Below are 19,086 nucleotides of genomic sequence, written 5' to 3'. Positions count from 1 at the left end.
AGTGTCTTGCAGTGCCTTAGGTATTGAACCACTCTCTCCCCCTCTCTCTCCCTCTCTCTCTCCTGCCTCCTCCATTCCCTGCATTCCTCTCACATTCCTGCTCAGGGTTTACCTCCTCTACCTCTCCTTCTGCATCAACATCACCGCCTCCCCCTCTCGCCGGTGGCCATCCGTCTCCATTCTCCCCTCCCCCTGATCCCCAGACTGCCCCCCCCCCCCCTCTTTCCCACCATGCTCCAGTAGGCCGGTTGAGGCAGGGGGCTCGCCTGAACCCTGCACCCACAGCGAGGGCCCGCAGTTCAGCCTGGCTGGCCGACAGGCTCCCTGGCACGATTCCAGCACACACACACACACACACACACACACACACACACACACACACACACACACACACACACACACACACACACACACACACACACACACACACACACACACACACACAGCTTTAATTCCTTCCCTTCTTGCTGTCCTTGTCTGCCAGCCTCTCCTCCACCATGTTTACTGCTGTCTGTAGGAGGACTCAGTTCAGGTAACCTCTTCAGGTGATGTATGGATATGTTTAGGGGTGTATGGCTGAGAGCAGCATGCTAACAACCAGTCAGATCGATGTGTCACAGTTCCCCCTGGGGAGCGCTCCGTCTACCAGTCGTCATGGTGCCAGTCTGATTCCAGTCTCCTGCTCTAGTCCACACGTCAGCGTGTCCCTGGTCGAGATACGGATTCCTGTTCTTCTTCCTCACTAGTAGGGAACAAGGCTGATGTTTGACGCAAACAATGAAAAATAACACGGTGAAGAGAGAACAGCTTGTTGGAAATATCTGAGAGGGAGAGAAAGAATAAAAAAAAAGAGAGAGGCCCTCAGTAATTTGGTATTTCCTTTTTAGACAGGGAAGGAAGGGCCGATGCCCTCGCTTCGACTGAGAAGTGGACTCACACACACACACACACACACACACACACACCACAGAGCGTTAATGACCCTTATATCCGGCCTTATACACAGAGGCCTCGTAGCAAAGAGAGAAATAGATTAGACAGACAGACAGACACACACACACACACACACACACACACACACACACACACACACACACACACACACACACACACACACCACAGAGCGTTAATGACCCTTATATCCGGCCTTATACACAGAGGCCTCGTAGCAAAGAGAGAAATAGATTAGACAGACAGACAGACACACACACAAACACACACACACACACACACACACACACACACACACACACACACACACACACACACACACACACACACACACACACACACACACACACACAGATCTGCAGTGAGGGTTTGAGGTGAGGGTTCATGCCCCTGACACACATGCACAGAGCTACGGGAGTTCAACTGGAGGTTAGACCTTCAGGCTCCGCAGCTCAAAGACGGAGAGAGGAGAGAGAGAGAGCAAAAAGAGAGAGCGAGTGAGAATTCATAAGCAGCTGATTCAGCGTGCCACTGGCTGGTGTGGTTCCTGCAGACATGGTGGAAAAAGGCAGAAAGAATAACTAGACGGAGGCTTAAGAGTTCAACAGATTGATGATGACTCCCTCCAAGCGTCTCCAGACGGACTCTCATGCAAACGCACGCGAGTGGCAGCTCTTGACATCGCTCCGTGTCCCGTCCCGAGCTAAAAACTGCTCCCGGTGCCCACGGACGCACACTGGGTGAGCAGGCTGACACACACCACGCTCAGGATCCGCCCAAATCCCAACGCTGAGCCTCTGGCATCACTTACAGCATTAAAGTGCGGTCCCCAACTAGACAAGCAGGAGGAGTCGGACTGAGGAAGTATTAACAAAACAAAGCACACGTCTGCAGCATCACTGAAAAGGCGCTGAGGAGAGGGGAAATGAAAGCCCCCCCCCACGTGTGAGCAGCAGCGGTCGCGTGGCCTGTTATTAGTCAGTCCAGTTAAATCTTAATTTAGGTTTCCAGGCACACGTCATCCGTCCTTCTGTCTGACAGAAGAGAGGACGCGCTGGCTGACGAGTGGCCGGACAGATGGACTGGTGGACAGACAGGTGAAGGATGGATGGATGGAGGGGGGGGGGGGGTGTCTTTGATCCTCCCAGCAGAAATAATCAACAAAGCCCCGGAGCAGAGCAGCTAGACCTAAATGTGTGGATGTGTGTGTGTGTGTGTGTGTGTGTGTGTGTGTGTGTGTGTGTGTGTGTGTGTATGGATGTGTGTGTGTGTGTGTGTGTGTGTGTGTGTATGGATGTGTGTGTGTGTATGGATGTGTGTGTGTGTGTGTGTGTGTGTGTGTGTGTATGGATGTGTGTGTGTGTGTGTATGGATGTGTGTGTGTGTATGGATGTGTGTGTGTGTATGGATGTGTGTGTGTGTATGTGTGTGTGTGTGTGTGTGTGTGTGTGTGGGTGTGTGTGTGTGTGTGTGTGTGTGTATGGATGTGTGTGTGTGTGTGTGTGTATGGATGTGTGTGTGTGTGTGTGTGTGTGTGTGCGCCGTGGGGTTTTCTGGCCATGCGCCAAGAGCGACTCCCACCAGGAGGGAGATCAAAGCCTCTGCTCGCTCGCTCTCCTCCTCTGCCTGTCTGCATCAAGCCCTCTCGCTCATATTTCTCACTCTCCTTCCTCTCTCTCTCTCTCTCTCTTTGTTTCCTTGATTTCGTCACTCTCTCTCTCTCCTTTTTTCATCTGGGGGGTGCACAGCAGAAAGGAATATGTGATGACAAGAGCAGGTAATGAAGGACGTGGAGGTGGGTTGCACCGAGGTTTGGGTGGAAACACACAGACACACTCTGACTCCCAGTGACCTGTGCTTCAAAGCCTCTTGGTTGTCAGATTGTCATGGGAGCAATTGTTCTGGCAGGTGTGTGTGTGTGTGTGTGTGTGTGTGTTACAGAGGGAGCTCCAGACTGTTCCTGTTTCCCTCTAAACCAGACAAATCTCATGACAACCCTCACATCTCAGATTAAATTAGCCCATTAGAACATATTCTGCCCTTTCAAATTAAAAGAAGCGAGATCCATTTTCTGCTCTTTGGTGTTTTAAATGGACGCGCTGATCAAACCCACAGGCGTCCGGCTGCTTGGTAATTGGCTCGCCGGCTCACGCAGCCGCGGCCTTTAACGAGCCGCTGTCCCTTGACATCGCGTCGGGGGTCACGTTGGACGCCCTCGATGAAAGGAGCACGCGGCCTGCTTTTCTGAGGGTCGGCCTGTGCTGCTGAAGTGTCCTTGAGCAAAGCTGCCGTGACAAATTCACAGGCGTTTTTTTTTTTTTCCAAGATTGTGACAGACTTTCAGCGTGACAGCGCGTACGTCAGTGACTCATCAGGTTTCTTTATTTCATGTCCTTCAGCTGCGCTGCAGTTAATTATTATGAACATCCTCGCAGCTCAGGGACATCAGAGAGGCCTGAACTATTCCTTAACAAAATCTAATAAGCAGAAGCAGAAACAATTCAAAAACTAGATTTATACATTTTCCATTAAGCAACTCAACGGCATGTGTTTTAAGCAGAGCTGACCTTGCTGGCTCCAAACTCTATTACGAAGCGTTGCCCTCCGTCCCACACTGATAGAACCTTTATTACACTGGCAGACTCTACAAAGCTGCCTTTTCTCACAACAGAGCAGAACAGGACCGCTTTCCCAGGACGTATAAATTGAACCTGACAAGGAAAATTGGTGGAATGCCCTTTAATGCAATAACCTGCTCTCAGTGTCAGCGTCGTTCAGCGACGCACAATAAAACGCTCTGTCTCATCAAAACTAAAAATACCTAAAAAGAAATCGTTGTCATTGCGGATGAATAATGGAGAAAAAACGTCAAAACGATGCGTTTAAAATTCGACTGCGTCCACGGGACGTGTTTGGAGGGTTTCCCAGCACAGAGCACTCCAATGGAAGACACAAACAAAGGCGGAAGCTACAAAACGGCATCTTTCATCTCATCTCTTCCGCGTCGACCCCACAAACACGCGCGCGTGCGCTCTCGCCGGCGAATTCCCTGATGTGGGAATTGAAGCTCGTTTGCACTCGGCGCGCGTCGCTCTGCATAACGACATCGGCTAAATATCTAAAAATGTAAATGTAATTGCGGCAGGGTAACGTTATCGTCCTGCTGAGAGTCGCGTGAGCGTGAGCGCGCGGGGCGAGCGGCACCTCAACTTTTAGCTCGGCTCGTCGCTTCGTGTGTTGCGCGGAGGCTGATCTGGGTTTTGTTCCGCTCGCAACATGTAAATAGGCCACTTAATCCCCCCCTCTGCTTCTCTGTGACCCTTTTCCTCTCACTTCCAGTTTTGCCCTTTTAGCCCCGTCATCCTGCGTCTTCCTCCTCAGCCCCCCCCCCCCCCCCTCTGTCTCTCCAGCACTAGTCATTCTACTTATAGTCTCGCCATAAATCAACTTGTCATTCTCCGTCATGCTCGCTGGATCTCGGCGGGGCTTGTGGCGTAGACGCGCACACGCGGGCTCAGACGCACGCGCGCCAAGACTCGCGGAGACAAACAAACGCGGGCGCGCACGCGCACGCGCACGCGCGCCGAGCGGAGCGGAGCGCCCTGATAAGAATGGGCAGCACGCGGACTTCATTGATCTACAGCCGATGACGAGGGAGGAGGATTTATAGCAGGAGGAGAGAGCAGAAGGATGCGCACCTGTCCCTCCCCACAGCGGCTGGAATGAGGCCCCTCCCCAGATGAAACGAGACTTCTCTGTGCTGCAGTGAAGGGCATTAAACCCAGAACGCAGAAGGTCAGTGCTAAAATCAAAGAGCCTTCGCTAATTTGAACCGAGTGGGTCAGCTGCCAACATGTCCCGTCGGCTGACGGGTGACGGGAGGTGGACCGGTCCTGGTCTCTGCGTGCCCCCCCTCTGTATGACATTTGCATACATCAAGGTTTCCAGGGATCAGATGGATTCAGTTTCAAGTCCTGCACGTCGTCCGGGGGAAAATTAGCATCTGTCCACCTCCGCCTGCCCCCCCGTGCCCCCGCGGCCCCCGCGCAGACGACCCACGATGCCCCAGTCTGAACCCAGCACCGAAGGCCCGACTGGTGCTGGGCTCGTCCTTTTGTGATGGAGCTCTGCGAGGACGAGGCGCGGCGCTGCATCGGCGCTGCCGACGGAGCCTGACTGAGCATTTGTCAGCGTCGCGGCTCCGCCGTCGCCCAGAAGCATTAAGAGCACATCAGTGACAAGCGGCTCCGAGTGCAGCGCGCCTTCATTATGATGAACACCCGTCGCTAGACAGGACGCTTGAGCTGAGGCGGACCTCCAGCTCCGTGGCCGTCGGGTGCTTTGGTTTGGACCCACACACGCAGCGCCTCCTCCTCCATCCCTCCAGAGACGTGGCCTCTCCCTCATGGGGAGTCTGACTGGCTGCGGCCTCACGCTCTCTCCTCTTGCTCCTCTTCTTTATCTGCGTTTTCAATCCCCCCTCCTCTCCTGTGCTGCACGTCTCCCCTGCTCTTGCATCCTCTTATCTCTTCATCCTCTCCTCCTCCTCCTCCTCTTCTCCACCCAGGATGCCGGTGCCTCTGTGGGGCTTCGCCTGCGGCTCCTCGCCCGCCTCACGCTGCCTTTCCCCTGGGCACGATGCCCGGAGAGGGTGAAGGAGAGCCGGAGGGGTCGGCGTGTGTGTGTGTGTGTGTGTGTGTGTGTGTGTGTGTGTGTGTGTATCCAGTGGAGGGGAAATGGGAGGGAGCAAAGAGAAGAGGGATGAAATAAAAGGAGGGGTTTGTTGACAGACACGGAGAAAGAGACACACTGATGGAAAGGAACAACGGAGAAGCACCGATTTCTGCTGAGTCACTGTTACCTGTAGCCACAACAGTGAGGATGTTCAAACCACAGCTTCAGCCATGGCTTCTCCTGCTTAGGCAGTGAAACTCTATTGTTGTACTGTTTTACCATAGATTCAAAATAGCATTTTTTAGAAAACAGGTCATGATCAAGTAAAATAATGAACACACTCTCACACACACACACACACACACACACACACACACACACACACACACACACACACACACACACACACACACACACACACACACACACACACACACACACACTTCCCCTGCTGGCCACTAATGGTAGAGCCCCAGTGGAGGCAAATGGCCTGAGCCCCACCATGGAGGTGGAGGCGGGTGGTGGACAGAAGGGGGGGGGGGGGGGGTGACCATGAGACTGGAGGAACGGTGGCTGTGGCTTCATAAATAAGTCTGGTGAAAGTAGGCGAGACAGAGACTAAAGAGGCCAGAGGAGCGTTGACACCAGGACTCAGAATCTCACCTGGAACCGATAGCTCTTCATTTCCCCAACTTTTCCTCCCCCTCACCTTCCTCTGCCTCCCTCTCTCCATCTCCCCGCCTCACCTCCTCATCCCTCCTCTCCTCCAGTGTCCACTACTAGCGGCCTGTCCCAGTGACGCAGCGCCCTCTGTCTGTGTCCAGCGTTACTGCAACATCTCAATTTGTAGAACTAACTTTTGAACCAAACTGGTTCAGAAAATAGATACTGGAGGAAAGAGGTTCTGTGAAGGAAGGTCGTCCCGGTGTCGTCCACTCCAGTGTCCACGCAGCATCCGGCCGGCGCCCCCCACGAGCAGGAGGTGAGCATTCACGCCCGGTTCTGATCTGGATTCAGCCGGCGTGCGCCTGACAGACGACGCGGCAGCAGCAGATGCTGACGTGAAATATATTCTGCTGCGTGTGTTAAAATATGCAGGGTGAAATTTAGACAGTATGGCGCCGCACGGCAGCGCTTTTAACCCGTTTGTGTCCAGAGAACGGTGTGAAAGGTTCTGGAGGATCCAGCGCTGCAGGTTTGTGCCTCACGGATCCACACACAAACAGATTTAACAGCTTTGGGAAACGGATGCTCGGAAGCTGAGTCGCATCTGATCCGAACTCCTCGAATTAATGCAGATTTGCAGATTTTAGGAGACAAACAAAGACTTTGCCACTGAGTCCAGCCCACGAGGAGCCTCGGCTGCAGCCTCCACACCTCCTAATAAATCATTTCATCCAGTCAGTGATGGATGAGCTTTAGAAGAAGAGAAATGTGACTGAGAGGGTTTGTGTGTAAATCAATGTTATCTGCTAACTCAGATTCGTTCCTTTCCAGACAACTGACTAATGTTTTGTCGATCCTTCACACACACACACACACACACACACACACACACACACACACACACACACACACACACACACACACACACACACACACACACACACACACACACACACACACACACACACACACACACGGCGAGATATGGAAAAGATAGACGACGATGGTCAGGAGGGAAAACAACCGGGGAGAAAATAGAAAGGGGAGATTAGAGGGAGCCGGGGATTCGAACAGAAGGATGACGGACGACAACAAGAGCAGCCAAGAATCGGAGAAGAGCAGCGGCCTCGCAATCAGAAACGAGATCGTGGGAATACGTTTCATTTGATCCTCTCTCCCTCCTCTGTGTGTGTGTGTGTGTGTGTGTGTAATCATCTAGAACGGGCACCTGGTGACTGGGAATCTCACACACAAACATCTGAACACGTCGGAGCAAAGAAACACAAGAGGGGAAAAAGATGAAAAAAATAATTTCATTTGAATATGTGACCACAACGACAACAAATCCAGTGAACATTTCTCCTTTGTCAGGTCTTAGCTTTGATTTGATGCAGTAGCAGGCAGCGGCCAGTAGGAGGCAGCGTTTCCTCTCGTCTGATTGCCTTTGTGACTTTGATGACTGTCACTCTCCTCTACGTCTGGACTTTCTTCTTCTTCCTCTTCCTCTTCTTCTTCTTCTTCTTCTTTTTCCTCTTCTTCTTCTTCTTGCGTCGTTCACCCTGAGTCAAGGAGCACACACTGACTCCTGTGTGCACATGGGACCACCCTGCCTCTTTGAACAGCTCCATTCACGGCCGTGTTTTGACTGGCTGACGGGCACAGGGGCGAGATGATTTACAATGGGCCGGCACAGCGGGGGGGCTGGACTGGACACGCAGCCTGCACCCACAGCCTGCCAGGGGCATCTGGGGTCGCGTGGCAGGAAGTCGCTTCCTGTATAAACACCTCATATTAACACTTTCACTGATCCATCTGAGGCCCGAGGTTCAGGCTGAGCTGCAGCCGCTGAACATGCGATACACAGGAAGTCCAGCATTGTGTGTTGACATTGCCCCCTGTGGTTACAGTAGTGAAGCGCCGCCCGTCTTCATTCCAGGGGCACGTGTTGTCGCCGTTTATGCAGCCGCCGGAGCGTAGAGTGGAGTTTTAATCTCCGGGTCATGAGTTCAAGCTGCGGGGGGAGCTTTTTATGGTGATTCAATCAAGATGAAACGAGGCCAGGGGCTGATTTACAGAGTGTCGCTACCTGAGCCTGACTTACGAGGACGCATGTGGGGGACCAATCAACTATCAATCAGGATCTGCCTCGGCGGCCGCTGCACTTTGTGCGCCCGCCTCGGCTGAACATGAAAAACAAGACTGCAACAGCTCAAGTGTCTCCGCGAGCATGTGGTGGAGGCCACTGATGCGAACCAGACCCGCAGCAGCGGCGGAGCTGTGGCTTCGGACACGGACAGAGCCCAGCGTGTTTAGAGAATATCAGTTCAGTCTAGTGAACTGGGGTCGTGGGTTGGAGCCGCTCGTTGGCTGCTCACGTCTTTGTGACAGCTGTGGAAGTCACAATAAAAGTCCTTCCGTTCCTACGTCGTCATAGCAACAAAGAAACTCTCCTGACAAAAGCAGCTTATGAACGTATGCAAAAACACCTTGATGGTCGACGAGATGAGATACAAGCTGAGATACGGAGACATACGGAGGAAGAGGAAGTTAAAGGCAAAGCTAAAACAGAGCAGAGAACTCTTATTGTGGCGGGGACGTCCTGAGTAAGAGTGTGAGAACACTTTCCAGCCTGGCGCAGGTGTGCTGTTGAGAGTTTTATCAGGCCGGGATCAGGGCTACTGAGGGGGAGGGGGGGGCTACGTGAGACGAGAAGGGATGACGAGGAGCAGGGAGGAGACTGGAGCTGTTTGTTTGTCGCCTCGAAACCACCCGACCGTCCCGAGCCAGAACCAGAACCATCAGAACCTTGACTTTAATGTCCGTGTAGTCATGTCTCTCTGCGGCTGCTCTGGTCTGTGGCCGCGTGGTGTCCACCACCACCAGCCTGCTGGGTTTATGGACCGGCCTGAGGCTCTATAAAGTGTCCAATAAAGCGCTTTTACCATCAGAGCAGGACAGTGCTCGCACACACGGCGGCGACCGCCACCGCCACCGCGGGCGCAGACGCAGACGCCCGTGCTTCCTGGCTGCTGGAGTCAGGACCTCTGCCAAGCGCCAAACCCCACGTCACCCCGCCCTGCTGCCCCGATGACATCACCGCACGGGCCCGGCTCACAGACCATAATGAGGGCCACCCGGCATTGTCCACACACACACACACAGACAGCAGCTAATAAATTACTGCATCCACGCTTTTAGAATATCAGATGTTTGCGTGAAACGATTTCTGTCATTAGCGTAATCACGTCATCTCCGTGAAGCTGTTTGTTTTTAACCAGGAATTCTTGGGTTTCCTTGACATAAGCAGGATAAAATCTGAGGTTCCCGAGGCCCCGGTCCACACTGTGCTCTGTCTGACACATGGTTTCAAAACAGACGCTTTCACTCATACATTTGATTTTACATTATAACTGCATAGACTCCTGTGACTCAAATGGACACAAAGGGATTAAATGAGACCTTTTAATCAGGAGTCATTTTTATTCATTTCTGTCTCTTCTGGGCCATTTTCTATCTTGCAACGGCTTCAAATGGGAACATTTATTATAACAGTTCCTCTCCACGTGCTCCCAGTGGACTCAAAGACAAACACTAAATCACTAAATGCACAAACACACACATTATGCTCATCAGCGACCTTCAGGATTTACTGATGCTTGCGAACGCCCCGTCCTCTCAAATATCCAGCACACACACACACACACACACATACACGCACTTACTCTCCTGCCTAATTACTGAGTCTCGAGTGACCAGACACTCAAGCAGCACTTCATTGTTTGGTAAAAGAAAAGGTCCTTCTCGCCATTGAAGAGGACACACACACACACACACACACACACACACACACACACACACACACACACACACACACACACACACACACACACACACACACACACACACACACACACACACACACACACACACACACACACACACCCCTTTGGATTCATACGTCAATTTTTGCATACGTGTCAACGCTTTTTAAAACGTGCTACAAGCCAAGGTTTTCGGTGCAACAGTGTGAAAAATACAACCAGAGTTTAACTTAACCAAGATAAATGTCGAAATTTAAAATGTACCGTCTGGAAAAGAGACAAAAAATGTGAGAAAAGTGTACAAAACTGCCAGAAAGGCAGAAATAAAACCCTCAAATGGCACCGAGAGAGAATTTATGTGATGAATAAAACAGCGAGACAGAGGTAAGAGAAAGAACAGAAGTTGACTTGGTCGACAGGGAGGGAGGAGGAAGAGAGATTATCTCTCTCTAATGGCTAACCTGTTGACAGCAACACTTTTCACCACCTCTATCTACACATCTACCATTACTATCTACCTTCCCCACACACACACACACACACACACACACACACACACACACACACACACACACACACACACACACACACACACACACACGCACACACACACACACATCCTGTCTTCTCACGGCCTTTATCAGCGGCGCTGTCAGGCCGCTCTGCAGCTCCAGACCCTGAAACCATGAGAAGTGCAACCTGGACCCTCGGCGCTCGCTGCCGCCGCCGTCACCACAGGCCGAAGATGAATTCTGATACTCGGCTTCCGCGTCCGCTGACAGACGGAGAACCGCGCCGCGTTGCCTCCGCCGGTCTTGACAAATGACACAATGTGAAAAATGTCTGAGAGGGTCATTAAACCGGGGTCGTGTTTGTCCTCAGTTAGTTAAATGTGACTTTATAAAGGCCAAAAAGGCTTGATTTTCTAACAGTTATTAGCTCTAAAATGACGGTGGCGTTTGGTTAGAAACCGACCTTTGACCCAAACTACTGCAGAGGTTCCCCATGTGTTTGGTCAGGACGTTTCTCTGCATATAGTATCACGTAATTACATATTAGTAGTCAAATAAAGTCCAAACAAACACCAGACACGTTCGTGGTTGAATTTACAGAATATACAGGCACAAACTGTCAATTAAAACCTTACAGTTTTGCAGGAAACCATTTTAATGCGCGAGGCTGAAGCGCGTTGAAGGAGTCACCTCCACCTGAGCCCCGTACGTGACAGGCGTGCGCTCGGTCAGCTCGGTCCGTGCACGTGGACGTTTTCCGTGTGAGCCGTCAGATGCCAGGCCGCCGCTGGCCCAGATCAAGGCAGAACAACCTCCCTGCACTGAGAGAAACATTTGTGCAACATTTCGACCAAAATAGTGCTGGTCTGCACCGCAGAGCGAGAGGACTGCCTTCATTGAGGCCGACGGGCTTGGCAGATCACACGCGCACCCACGCGCGCACCCACGCACGCACGCGCGCGCGCGCACACACTGCGAGTCAGCGCCGTCGTACGCCAGCCAAAGTCGTGAAATAGGTCCATTCTGTAAGTAGACCGTGACGACGGAAACGTTGTGGGGACGGAACCGTCCGCAAGTTCAAATGGAACAAGGTCCAAACCCGAGTGCACCAAGTTTAAAGCAGCCTTTCCACGCGGACTCAGACGTGTACGTTAAACCCTATGCAGAAGCCCGAGCTTCTGTGCACGCTGGTGCGTTCAGGAACCAGGTTCATTACTACGCGACCGGCTTCCATGAAAAAGCGATAGAGGTGCACAAAGGTGCAGGTAATCATATGGCACATGGTACACGGCACCGACCGTGTGTGGCCCAATTCGGATGTTCTGACCAGAATTAGATCTTTCCTACCTGTTGCGCTGTGACCCAGTCTGACTTTCCAGGAAAACTGCCACCTTCCACCATCCGAAGCACTCAAGTCCAGAAAGTGTGACTCTCCGTTGGGCTGTGGCGGAAACTGCTGCCGGACGGTGGTGTTAGTGAACGGGAAACCCCTCCACACGTAAGCGCGCACCCCGTGCACGGCCGCGCTTTCCCGTCCCGCTCGGTCCAAACTACACCAGACACCGCGTCTGGGTCACCGCGAAAGTCCAGTTGTGGGAACACGCAGATGTTGGAAGACCCGTCAGTGCGCAAGCGGTCGCAGGAATAAGAGTCCGAAACCAGCGGCGCACGCGCCTCGGTGCACGCGCCCGAGCGCACAGTGTCCTCAGCAACAGGTGTCCGAAATAAAGCGAGATCACTTCGCCGCCGTCACAAGTTTCCAAACGCTCCCCGGCTAATTACGCACGGGAGTGAAGTGGACAGGGGGGAGGGAGAGAGAACGGGGGAGAAAGGGGGGAGCTCTCCAAAGTTTAGAGTGGCGCAACGCGGATGACAAGTCTGAGTCAGAGAGAGGAGCGCAGCGAAGTGGGAGACAAAGGAGCCCAGAAAGTTCTCTGTGGGACCGTCCTGGGCTCGGATGGGAGCGGTGCCGCCGGCGCTAAAAGGGGGAGGGAGATGTTTTTTTGCGCAGAAACGTGCGCAAGTCCCGCCGCAGACATCGAGGGGTTAAAAAACCCCTGTCAGGAGCGGGATTTGAACCCACGCCTCCATTCGGAGACCAGAAGTCCCTGAGAGCAGGAAGGACTCGAGCCTTGAGTGTGGCGCCTTAGACCGCTCGGCCATCCTGACGGCGGGGTTCCGACCCAATTAGACCAGGACCGCTACTGATCACGGATCAGCTCCGTCTTATGGCATTAGCTCATCATTCAAACTCCACTGATGCTTTAAAAAGTTTAAGCATTTTCAGACAAATAGACACACTGGAAAACACACGAACGCACGCTTGGACTCATGGGTAGAAAGTGAAGGCATCAGCTGGCTCCGTGTAAATGACATAAAGCTGTGAGAATAAATGCGCTAATAAAGCCTTTTACTAAGCCGTTAAAGGCCACAGACGAGCGGGCGGCGCAGGGACGCGTCCTGAGTGCGGCTGGTGCGGTTTATTTTAGGAGCCGCACTCTCTCACGTTGTTTTTATTTCCCCTCCAGCGTTTTTCCAGCGCTGCTGTCGCCTCCGTCCGCCGCCGCCTCCCCCGTTGCCCCGTTCCTCACGCCTACGGCTCGGCCGTTTGCTAAAAATGCCCACGCAACAAGAAAAGCCGTTATGTGACTTTACAGCATGTAAAGGAGCCTGAACGTGAAGCCGCTGTTTGTTTTGGTCTCTCATTTTGGCCTCGTCTCCCTCCGTTTTCTCCCCCCCCTCCTCCTCCTCAGTCATGTGTGATGTGACGCGTGATGATTGAAACCACACCGTCTCAAAGCCAACGCGGACGCTCCCACTTCCCCCGCAGTCACTCACTCTTTATTCCTCCTCGTGCGTGTTTGTGGAACCGCTGGCGTTGCGCGTGGGTATCACTTTATACCTCGCGCTCCGCGCACAGATACGGTATCTCAAGGACATCGGTGCCGTTTGCGCTGAGACCCATCCGTAGCACCGCGATCTTATCAACGCTCGTTCTGCGCAAAGAAGGGTGTGATACGAGTGTGAAAGTGACGAAGTCAGACTTAAAAGCGGAAAACTCTAAATTTAAACCACAAAATTAGCTTATTTTTTTTAATTAATGTTAGAAGTTAGAGAAAATCCAGCATGTGATCATTTCCATACTGTCAATAAAATGATGCTGCTTCCTCTTCTTCTCTGTCACATAAATCGGGATCACACGTGGCTCCCTCCACCTCCCTCCGTCCCTGCAGTGGCTTTTATTGGGACAGTGGATGGAGAAAGCAGGACCGGCCTTCATCACATCCGAAGCGTTCCCACATGTTAAGGTAAACAGCGTCACACACGCTGCCTCTACGCGCTACAGGCCGGAGCCGATTCTCAGCATGTTTGATATGTTTTACAGTGTGGAAAACAGAACCATCCTCGTAACCGGACGCTGGTTCGGTTCTGGGAGGAGAGGTGAGGGTCGGTCATGCTGGGTGGGCCCACGAGCTAACTTTAAAGGGGCTAAACTAAATAAAGTGTAGTCAGAGTGTGTGAGGTAAATAAGTGGAACAGGATGAGCTCCCTCCTAAGGACACTGATAGTGAAGAGCAGGCTATGGAATAATGTAATTATTATGGGCGGATGGGAAAATAAACCACTTGTGACAAGATAAGAGACACAGCGACAACTGATAGAGAGAGTGGAGGAGGCAAGGAAAGGTCAGAGACAAAATGCAAGGACAAAACAGTCACAAACACATGACAGAAGCCAAACTAAAGATAAATCCGTATTTTATTCCACTCTCTCATTCAGGGTTTTAATCCACAGTCATCACCGTCATCGAAGACAAAACGCTGTCATTAGAAAACAGACCACAAAATAATACCGGATTCACGACACGAGCTCGTATCTGACGGCGTTTCACGCAGACTCTCACTGGTGACGCTGACGGAGGCGGCGCCAGACGGGGCGACGCGGGTCCATGTGAGCGAGCGAGTGCATCCGCCCCCGGGCTCTGTGTCCAGCAGCAGGCGCCCCCTCTGCACGCGGAGTGGACGTCGGGGCTGGAAACCAGGAGGGAAGCGTTGGGTCATGCTATGGGAAGCATGCAGCAGCGGCATGAACGAGCAGAGCAGGTCAACGTGCATCCCACTGGACACAGAGCCTCTATGGGTGCAGCACATGCTTCCAATAACAGAGTAACAGTCTCCTGTGGTCGGGACAGATCGCTGTCAAATCACTAAAATGAAAGATTTTGACATATAACATTCAATTAGATTTTTCAACTAAACAATTCTGTTTTATATTTATATATACTGTATGATGCAAAAGCAAAAAAATATATAACAATTGTTTTATAGAAGGTTTAAGGATTCTCCTCACGTTAAATCTAAAGGGATTGTCACAAAAGGGAATCTGACTTTCAGAATGGATGCTGTACTGAACAATTATCCTTAAGCACAAACCATCAACACCTAATAAAGGGAATATTGCGAGATTTGTTTCTAGTTTGCGCCTTTCATCATCTCTGGAAAACACGAGATGAACCCGTCCTGTTCCCCTGATGAAACCTGTTTGTGCTAATTAAGCCCATCTCTCTTTCTTTTCCATCAGTTTACTGCTGAAAGAAACTACAAGTGGGGATGTTTCATCAGATACCTGAAGAAAAAAAAAAAACAGTAATAGCTAAAACGTAGCAGCAAATGATTAAAAGAGCGGAAGGCAGCTGAAATCAACACGCCTCTGTGTCTGAGCTGATCGAACATCAAAGTGGCAACAGCGCGAAAGTTTAACACCAGAAGCAACTCACACTCGCCCGCGTGTAGCTTTAAATGTTTCTCGCGGGTCACACATGTAGGTCTAACGTCTGTCTGTGTGGATGGACACAAGATGGCCGCCGCGAGCGTCCCACACAGGAAGTCAGAGACAACACGCTGAACACGTCTAGCACTGATGCCCTCAGCCGGCGCCAAGGACTAAAGACACAGTGGAATATTAGTTTTCTACTTTTTTAACATTAATTCGTGTGGTTCCCCTTTTCTCTATGTGAACATTTAACAGGTGGAGCTGAAAACAGAAGAAGGGTGAGGAGGAGGTTTCCAACAGTAATTTCATTTGCTCAGCTGAGCGAGAGGAGCTGCAGACACGATGGTTTGGTGCATGTTTTCATTGCGACTCCGGAGCTAATGAGCACTTATTTCTTTTGGTCTCCATCATCGGGTCAGCTGCTGTCCTCCAAGGCGTTGACAACTTGCTCCAAAATGTCGGGACAGTGGTCAGCGATCTGCTGCAGGACCTGGGCGGCGTACTCCTGGAGCTCCGCCCCCTCCTTCTCCCACAGCTCTAGCTCCGCCTCCAGCTGAAAGAAAGAGAGGCTTTATAGGCAGCATCCTGTGATGGTTTGGTCGCTTCTGCTGAGAAGACCACAAACGTGCTTAATATTCAGACACCTGAAGCCACTTAGCCGAGACTCAAGCTAAGTCCAAGGATGAAAGCACATAATCATATTTTTTATTTCTTAAGTTAAAGCTGCAAAGAGGGACTTGTCAACATGACAAAAGGCGTTTGAATCCAATATCAGTCTGGACAAACTCCCCGCGCAGCCGCACGGATGATCAAAGAGCACGTTTGCGCACACACACGTATCTGGCTGTAATCGCACAACGCCGCGGCACGGTTCCCTCTGCCCGTGCAGAGTGGAACATTTCTGTGAGGGAGCGCCGGCGTTGTTTTCTTTGGCAGCGGCCCGGGCTGAGACGTCAAACCCAACTGACTTAATGACCAATACATCTGTATCAATAAGAGCCCCGGCTCAAACAGTTGTGTAACACAAGCCTGCATTTATGTCCGTGTGTGTGTGTGTGTGTGTGTGAGTGTGTGTGAGTGCGAGGCCTGGGTCACATATTGGCAAAATATTCCCGGGTTGGGCCTCCGCCTCGTCCCCCGTTACCCAGCAAATCTCAGCGGGCGCTGAATCGCTGCCGCTTCAGTCACAAAACATAAAAAAACAACCTGCTTATTGTGTCCAAGCGCAAGTCATCATCATAATAACAGCCAGTGTTCTGAGCCGAAAGCACACTTGTAGCAATAAAGCGTTGCATTGAAGTCAGGATTTAGTGCCTTTGTGATGGAGATCACACACTCGGAGGGAGCTGCGTGTGGCGTTTTAAGAATGGGAGTGTTTATTGAGCAGGCAGCGCCAATAAAACATCATGTTGTGGAAAGAGCAGCGTTGAGATCTTATTAATTTACATTTGAACCTGATGCATCCATTCGTCAACCGTAAGATGTACGGCTTAAGAATAATAACAATGTCAGGAGTGCAGAGAACCTGCCCTGATGTCAAAGCCCCCATTAGCATCACACACATACAAGCAACAACTCAACAAACGTTTGTGGACTAAATCAGGCCTTCGACTCAACAAGACAAGCTTCCGAGAGGAGTCCAACTTTTATGATGGGTTTCATCTGCATCCACGTCGAGCGCATCGACACGTTTGCCACATCTCCGTTTATGTGTGTTTGCAGGTCATTCGTCCTTACGGCTTCGCGTTATAGTTGCAATCTGGCAGAAAAACACGGCAGTAAAGATAAGGCCGTGAACCAGCGGAGCCGAGCGGCGCGGTTCAGCGTGCGTGCGCGTCCTCCGCCGTCGTATGACTCACGCAGCCTTGACCCCGCACCGCAGAGAGACGAGAATAAACCAGCCCAGACGCTGGTACAGTGTTAATGTGGGAATCAATGAGGCGGAATGGCTTGGTGCCTGTAGAGAAGGAGGAACATAAGACACGCAGTAATGTCAGCAAACATTTAGATAAATCTAGCATGTAATTTTTATTTCAGCCACTAAAACCTGAACACGGCAGTAACATAAAACAGTCTTAAACCTGATTCTCTGGGGCAAACAGCCTGAGCAGTGCAACAGGTTTTACACATAATCCCAGGTCAGGTCTGTGATCTGACTCAGGGACTCCCAGCGCTTCTGCTATGTGACCCTTTAAAACAAACCTGTCTTCTTCAGACTTATCTTCAGACTCACAAAGTGCAGAGACCATCATTTTATATCTGATTATAGATCAAATATAAATTGTTTTATCCTCGTTACAACATTTTATGTTTACTACATGTGTCCCATCAGAAATAAACCTGCCACTAGAAAGACCCATTAGACTAGTGACTAACATGTTCTCCTGTCTGATATAAAGGAAGGCCAATAATCGACAAACAAGAGACGTCTCTTTAACAGTGATCATAATTAAATCCTCTGCGTTGCTAAGCAATAGTCCACCTCTGCTGGTACGTTGAATCCAAAGCTCATTTACGGCCTGGAGGAATGAAATCTAAACAAGGTTGCATGGTGTGCTTCCTACTTATGAGGGATAACTTTGGATGATGCGGTTCTGAGCTCCCATGGATCACATCGCATGCAATCACAGTGTGTGGTCAGAGAGAAATGTAGACGAAATAACGCAAGCAGGCGCAGAGTCTGCGTAGCCAGAATCCTGTAAGTGTGCATTTGCGGAATGCATTACTTTCTATATACGTGTGTGTGTGTGTGTGTGTGTGTGTGTGTGTGTGTGTGTGTGTGTGTATGTGATGCAGTGGTGTGGGCGTTTTGACTTGACAGGTGTGTGTGAGTGCACAGCATGAGGCTAAATTGTACGTTGCAAGCTTGAGTTCTGATTTAGTGAGTGACAGAAAGGATTGTGGAAAGAAGAAAGATCGACAGAGGTAAAGAGAGAGACGTGTGTGTGTGTGTGTGTGTGTGTGATTGTTTGTTGATGATTTTTACTGCAGCCATTAAAGCTCCATTATCATGATGGATCATTATCTGCCTTATAGCAGGCGCACACACAGTTAAACCCTTGCAGTCGTGCACAAACATACACCCAGGGGTTCCCAGCTCTGGGAATGATGCAGACAGGACCGGCGTGCACGCCGTGACCCCGCAGCCTGCATTGCAGGGTTTGAACCTCTTTGCAGAGGAATGCTAATGTTTTCCAAAGAAACCATAAGTCAGCCCGGGGAGATTAACGCAGAGACAGAGCGATGGGCGAAAAACGGGTGTAGAACGAATCTGTTGCCTAACAGGAGGCGTCCCTGAACAGGTCGGCCGGCTTCACGCTGGCTGAATCTGTACGTTTCTTCTCTCCTCACCTCTTTATTCGGATTGATTGAGAATATCGAGAACATCCACAGAACGTTGGATCAGAAAGTGGCGCGTATACTCCATTTAGCCTCAATGAAACGCTCAGCCTCACACATTAAATGTAACATGCCAAAACGCTGGTTCCTTGGTTCTTATTGCGCAAATGTGCAAAGAAAGAGAAAATAACCGAGGTGAAAAGGTTCGCTGTGAAAAGACTAAACTCCATGGCAGACTCTAATTTAAACAGAAAGACGTGGGGAAAGCGAGGCAGAGGCTCGAACGCTGACCTCATATTCCTCGGCAATAGCAGGGAAGTCAGGAAGTCAAGATACAATCACTGGGGGTT

At 51.0% G+C, this 19,086-nt stretch overlaps 2 protein-coding genes and 1 non-coding gene across 7 annotated transcripts in view; all 3 read right to left on the bottom strand.

Annotated features, from left to right (window-relative positions):
- Nucleotides 1–13,361, bottom strand: part of wnt5b (wingless-type MMTV integration site family, member 5b) — a 48,014-nt gene extending 34,653 nt beyond the window's left edge. The window contains exon 1 of the mRNA XM_029163374.3: nucleotides 11,972–13,361. Within this exon, the coding sequence (XP_029019207.1) occupies nucleotides 11,972–12,025 (54 nt within the window). The 5' untranslated portion in view covers nucleotides 12,026–13,361. The remainder of the gene's footprint in view (nucleotides 1–11,971) is intronic.
- Nucleotides 12,683–12,793, bottom strand: trnal-caa (transfer RNA leucine (anticodon CAA)). Its single transcript has 2 exons — nucleotides 12,756–12,793; nucleotides 12,683–12,728 (listed from the first exon to the last, which is right to left on the bottom strand). It is a non-coding gene; the product is annotated as a tRNA-Leu (tRNA).
- Nucleotides 13,362–14,365: 1,004 nt separating the features above from the next.
- Nucleotides 14,366–19,086, bottom strand: part of LOC114862740 (ELKS/Rab6-interacting/CAST family member 1-like) — a 76,186-nt gene continuing 71,465 nt past the window's right edge. For 4 of the 5 annotated variants that reach the window (XM_029163369.3, XM_029163370.3, XM_029163372.3 and 1 more), the window contains one exon: nucleotides 14,366–15,950. In XM_029163369.3, the coding sequence (XP_029019202.1) occupies nucleotides 15,813–15,950 (138 nt within the window). In that variant the 3' untranslated portion in view covers nucleotides 14,366–15,812. The remainder of the gene's footprint in view (nucleotides 15,951–19,086) is intronic. The other variant, XR_008695483.1, reaches the window with a different exon arrangement.

The sequence above is a fragment of the Betta splendens genome, chromosome 9, assembly GCF_900634795.4.
Source record: "Betta splendens chromosome 9, fBetSpl5.4, whole genome shotgun sequence".
Taxonomy (NCBI): domain Eukaryota; kingdom Metazoa; phylum Chordata; class Actinopteri; order Anabantiformes; family Osphronemidae; genus Betta; species Betta splendens.
This window is presented reverse-complemented; position numbering and strand designations above follow the sequence as displayed.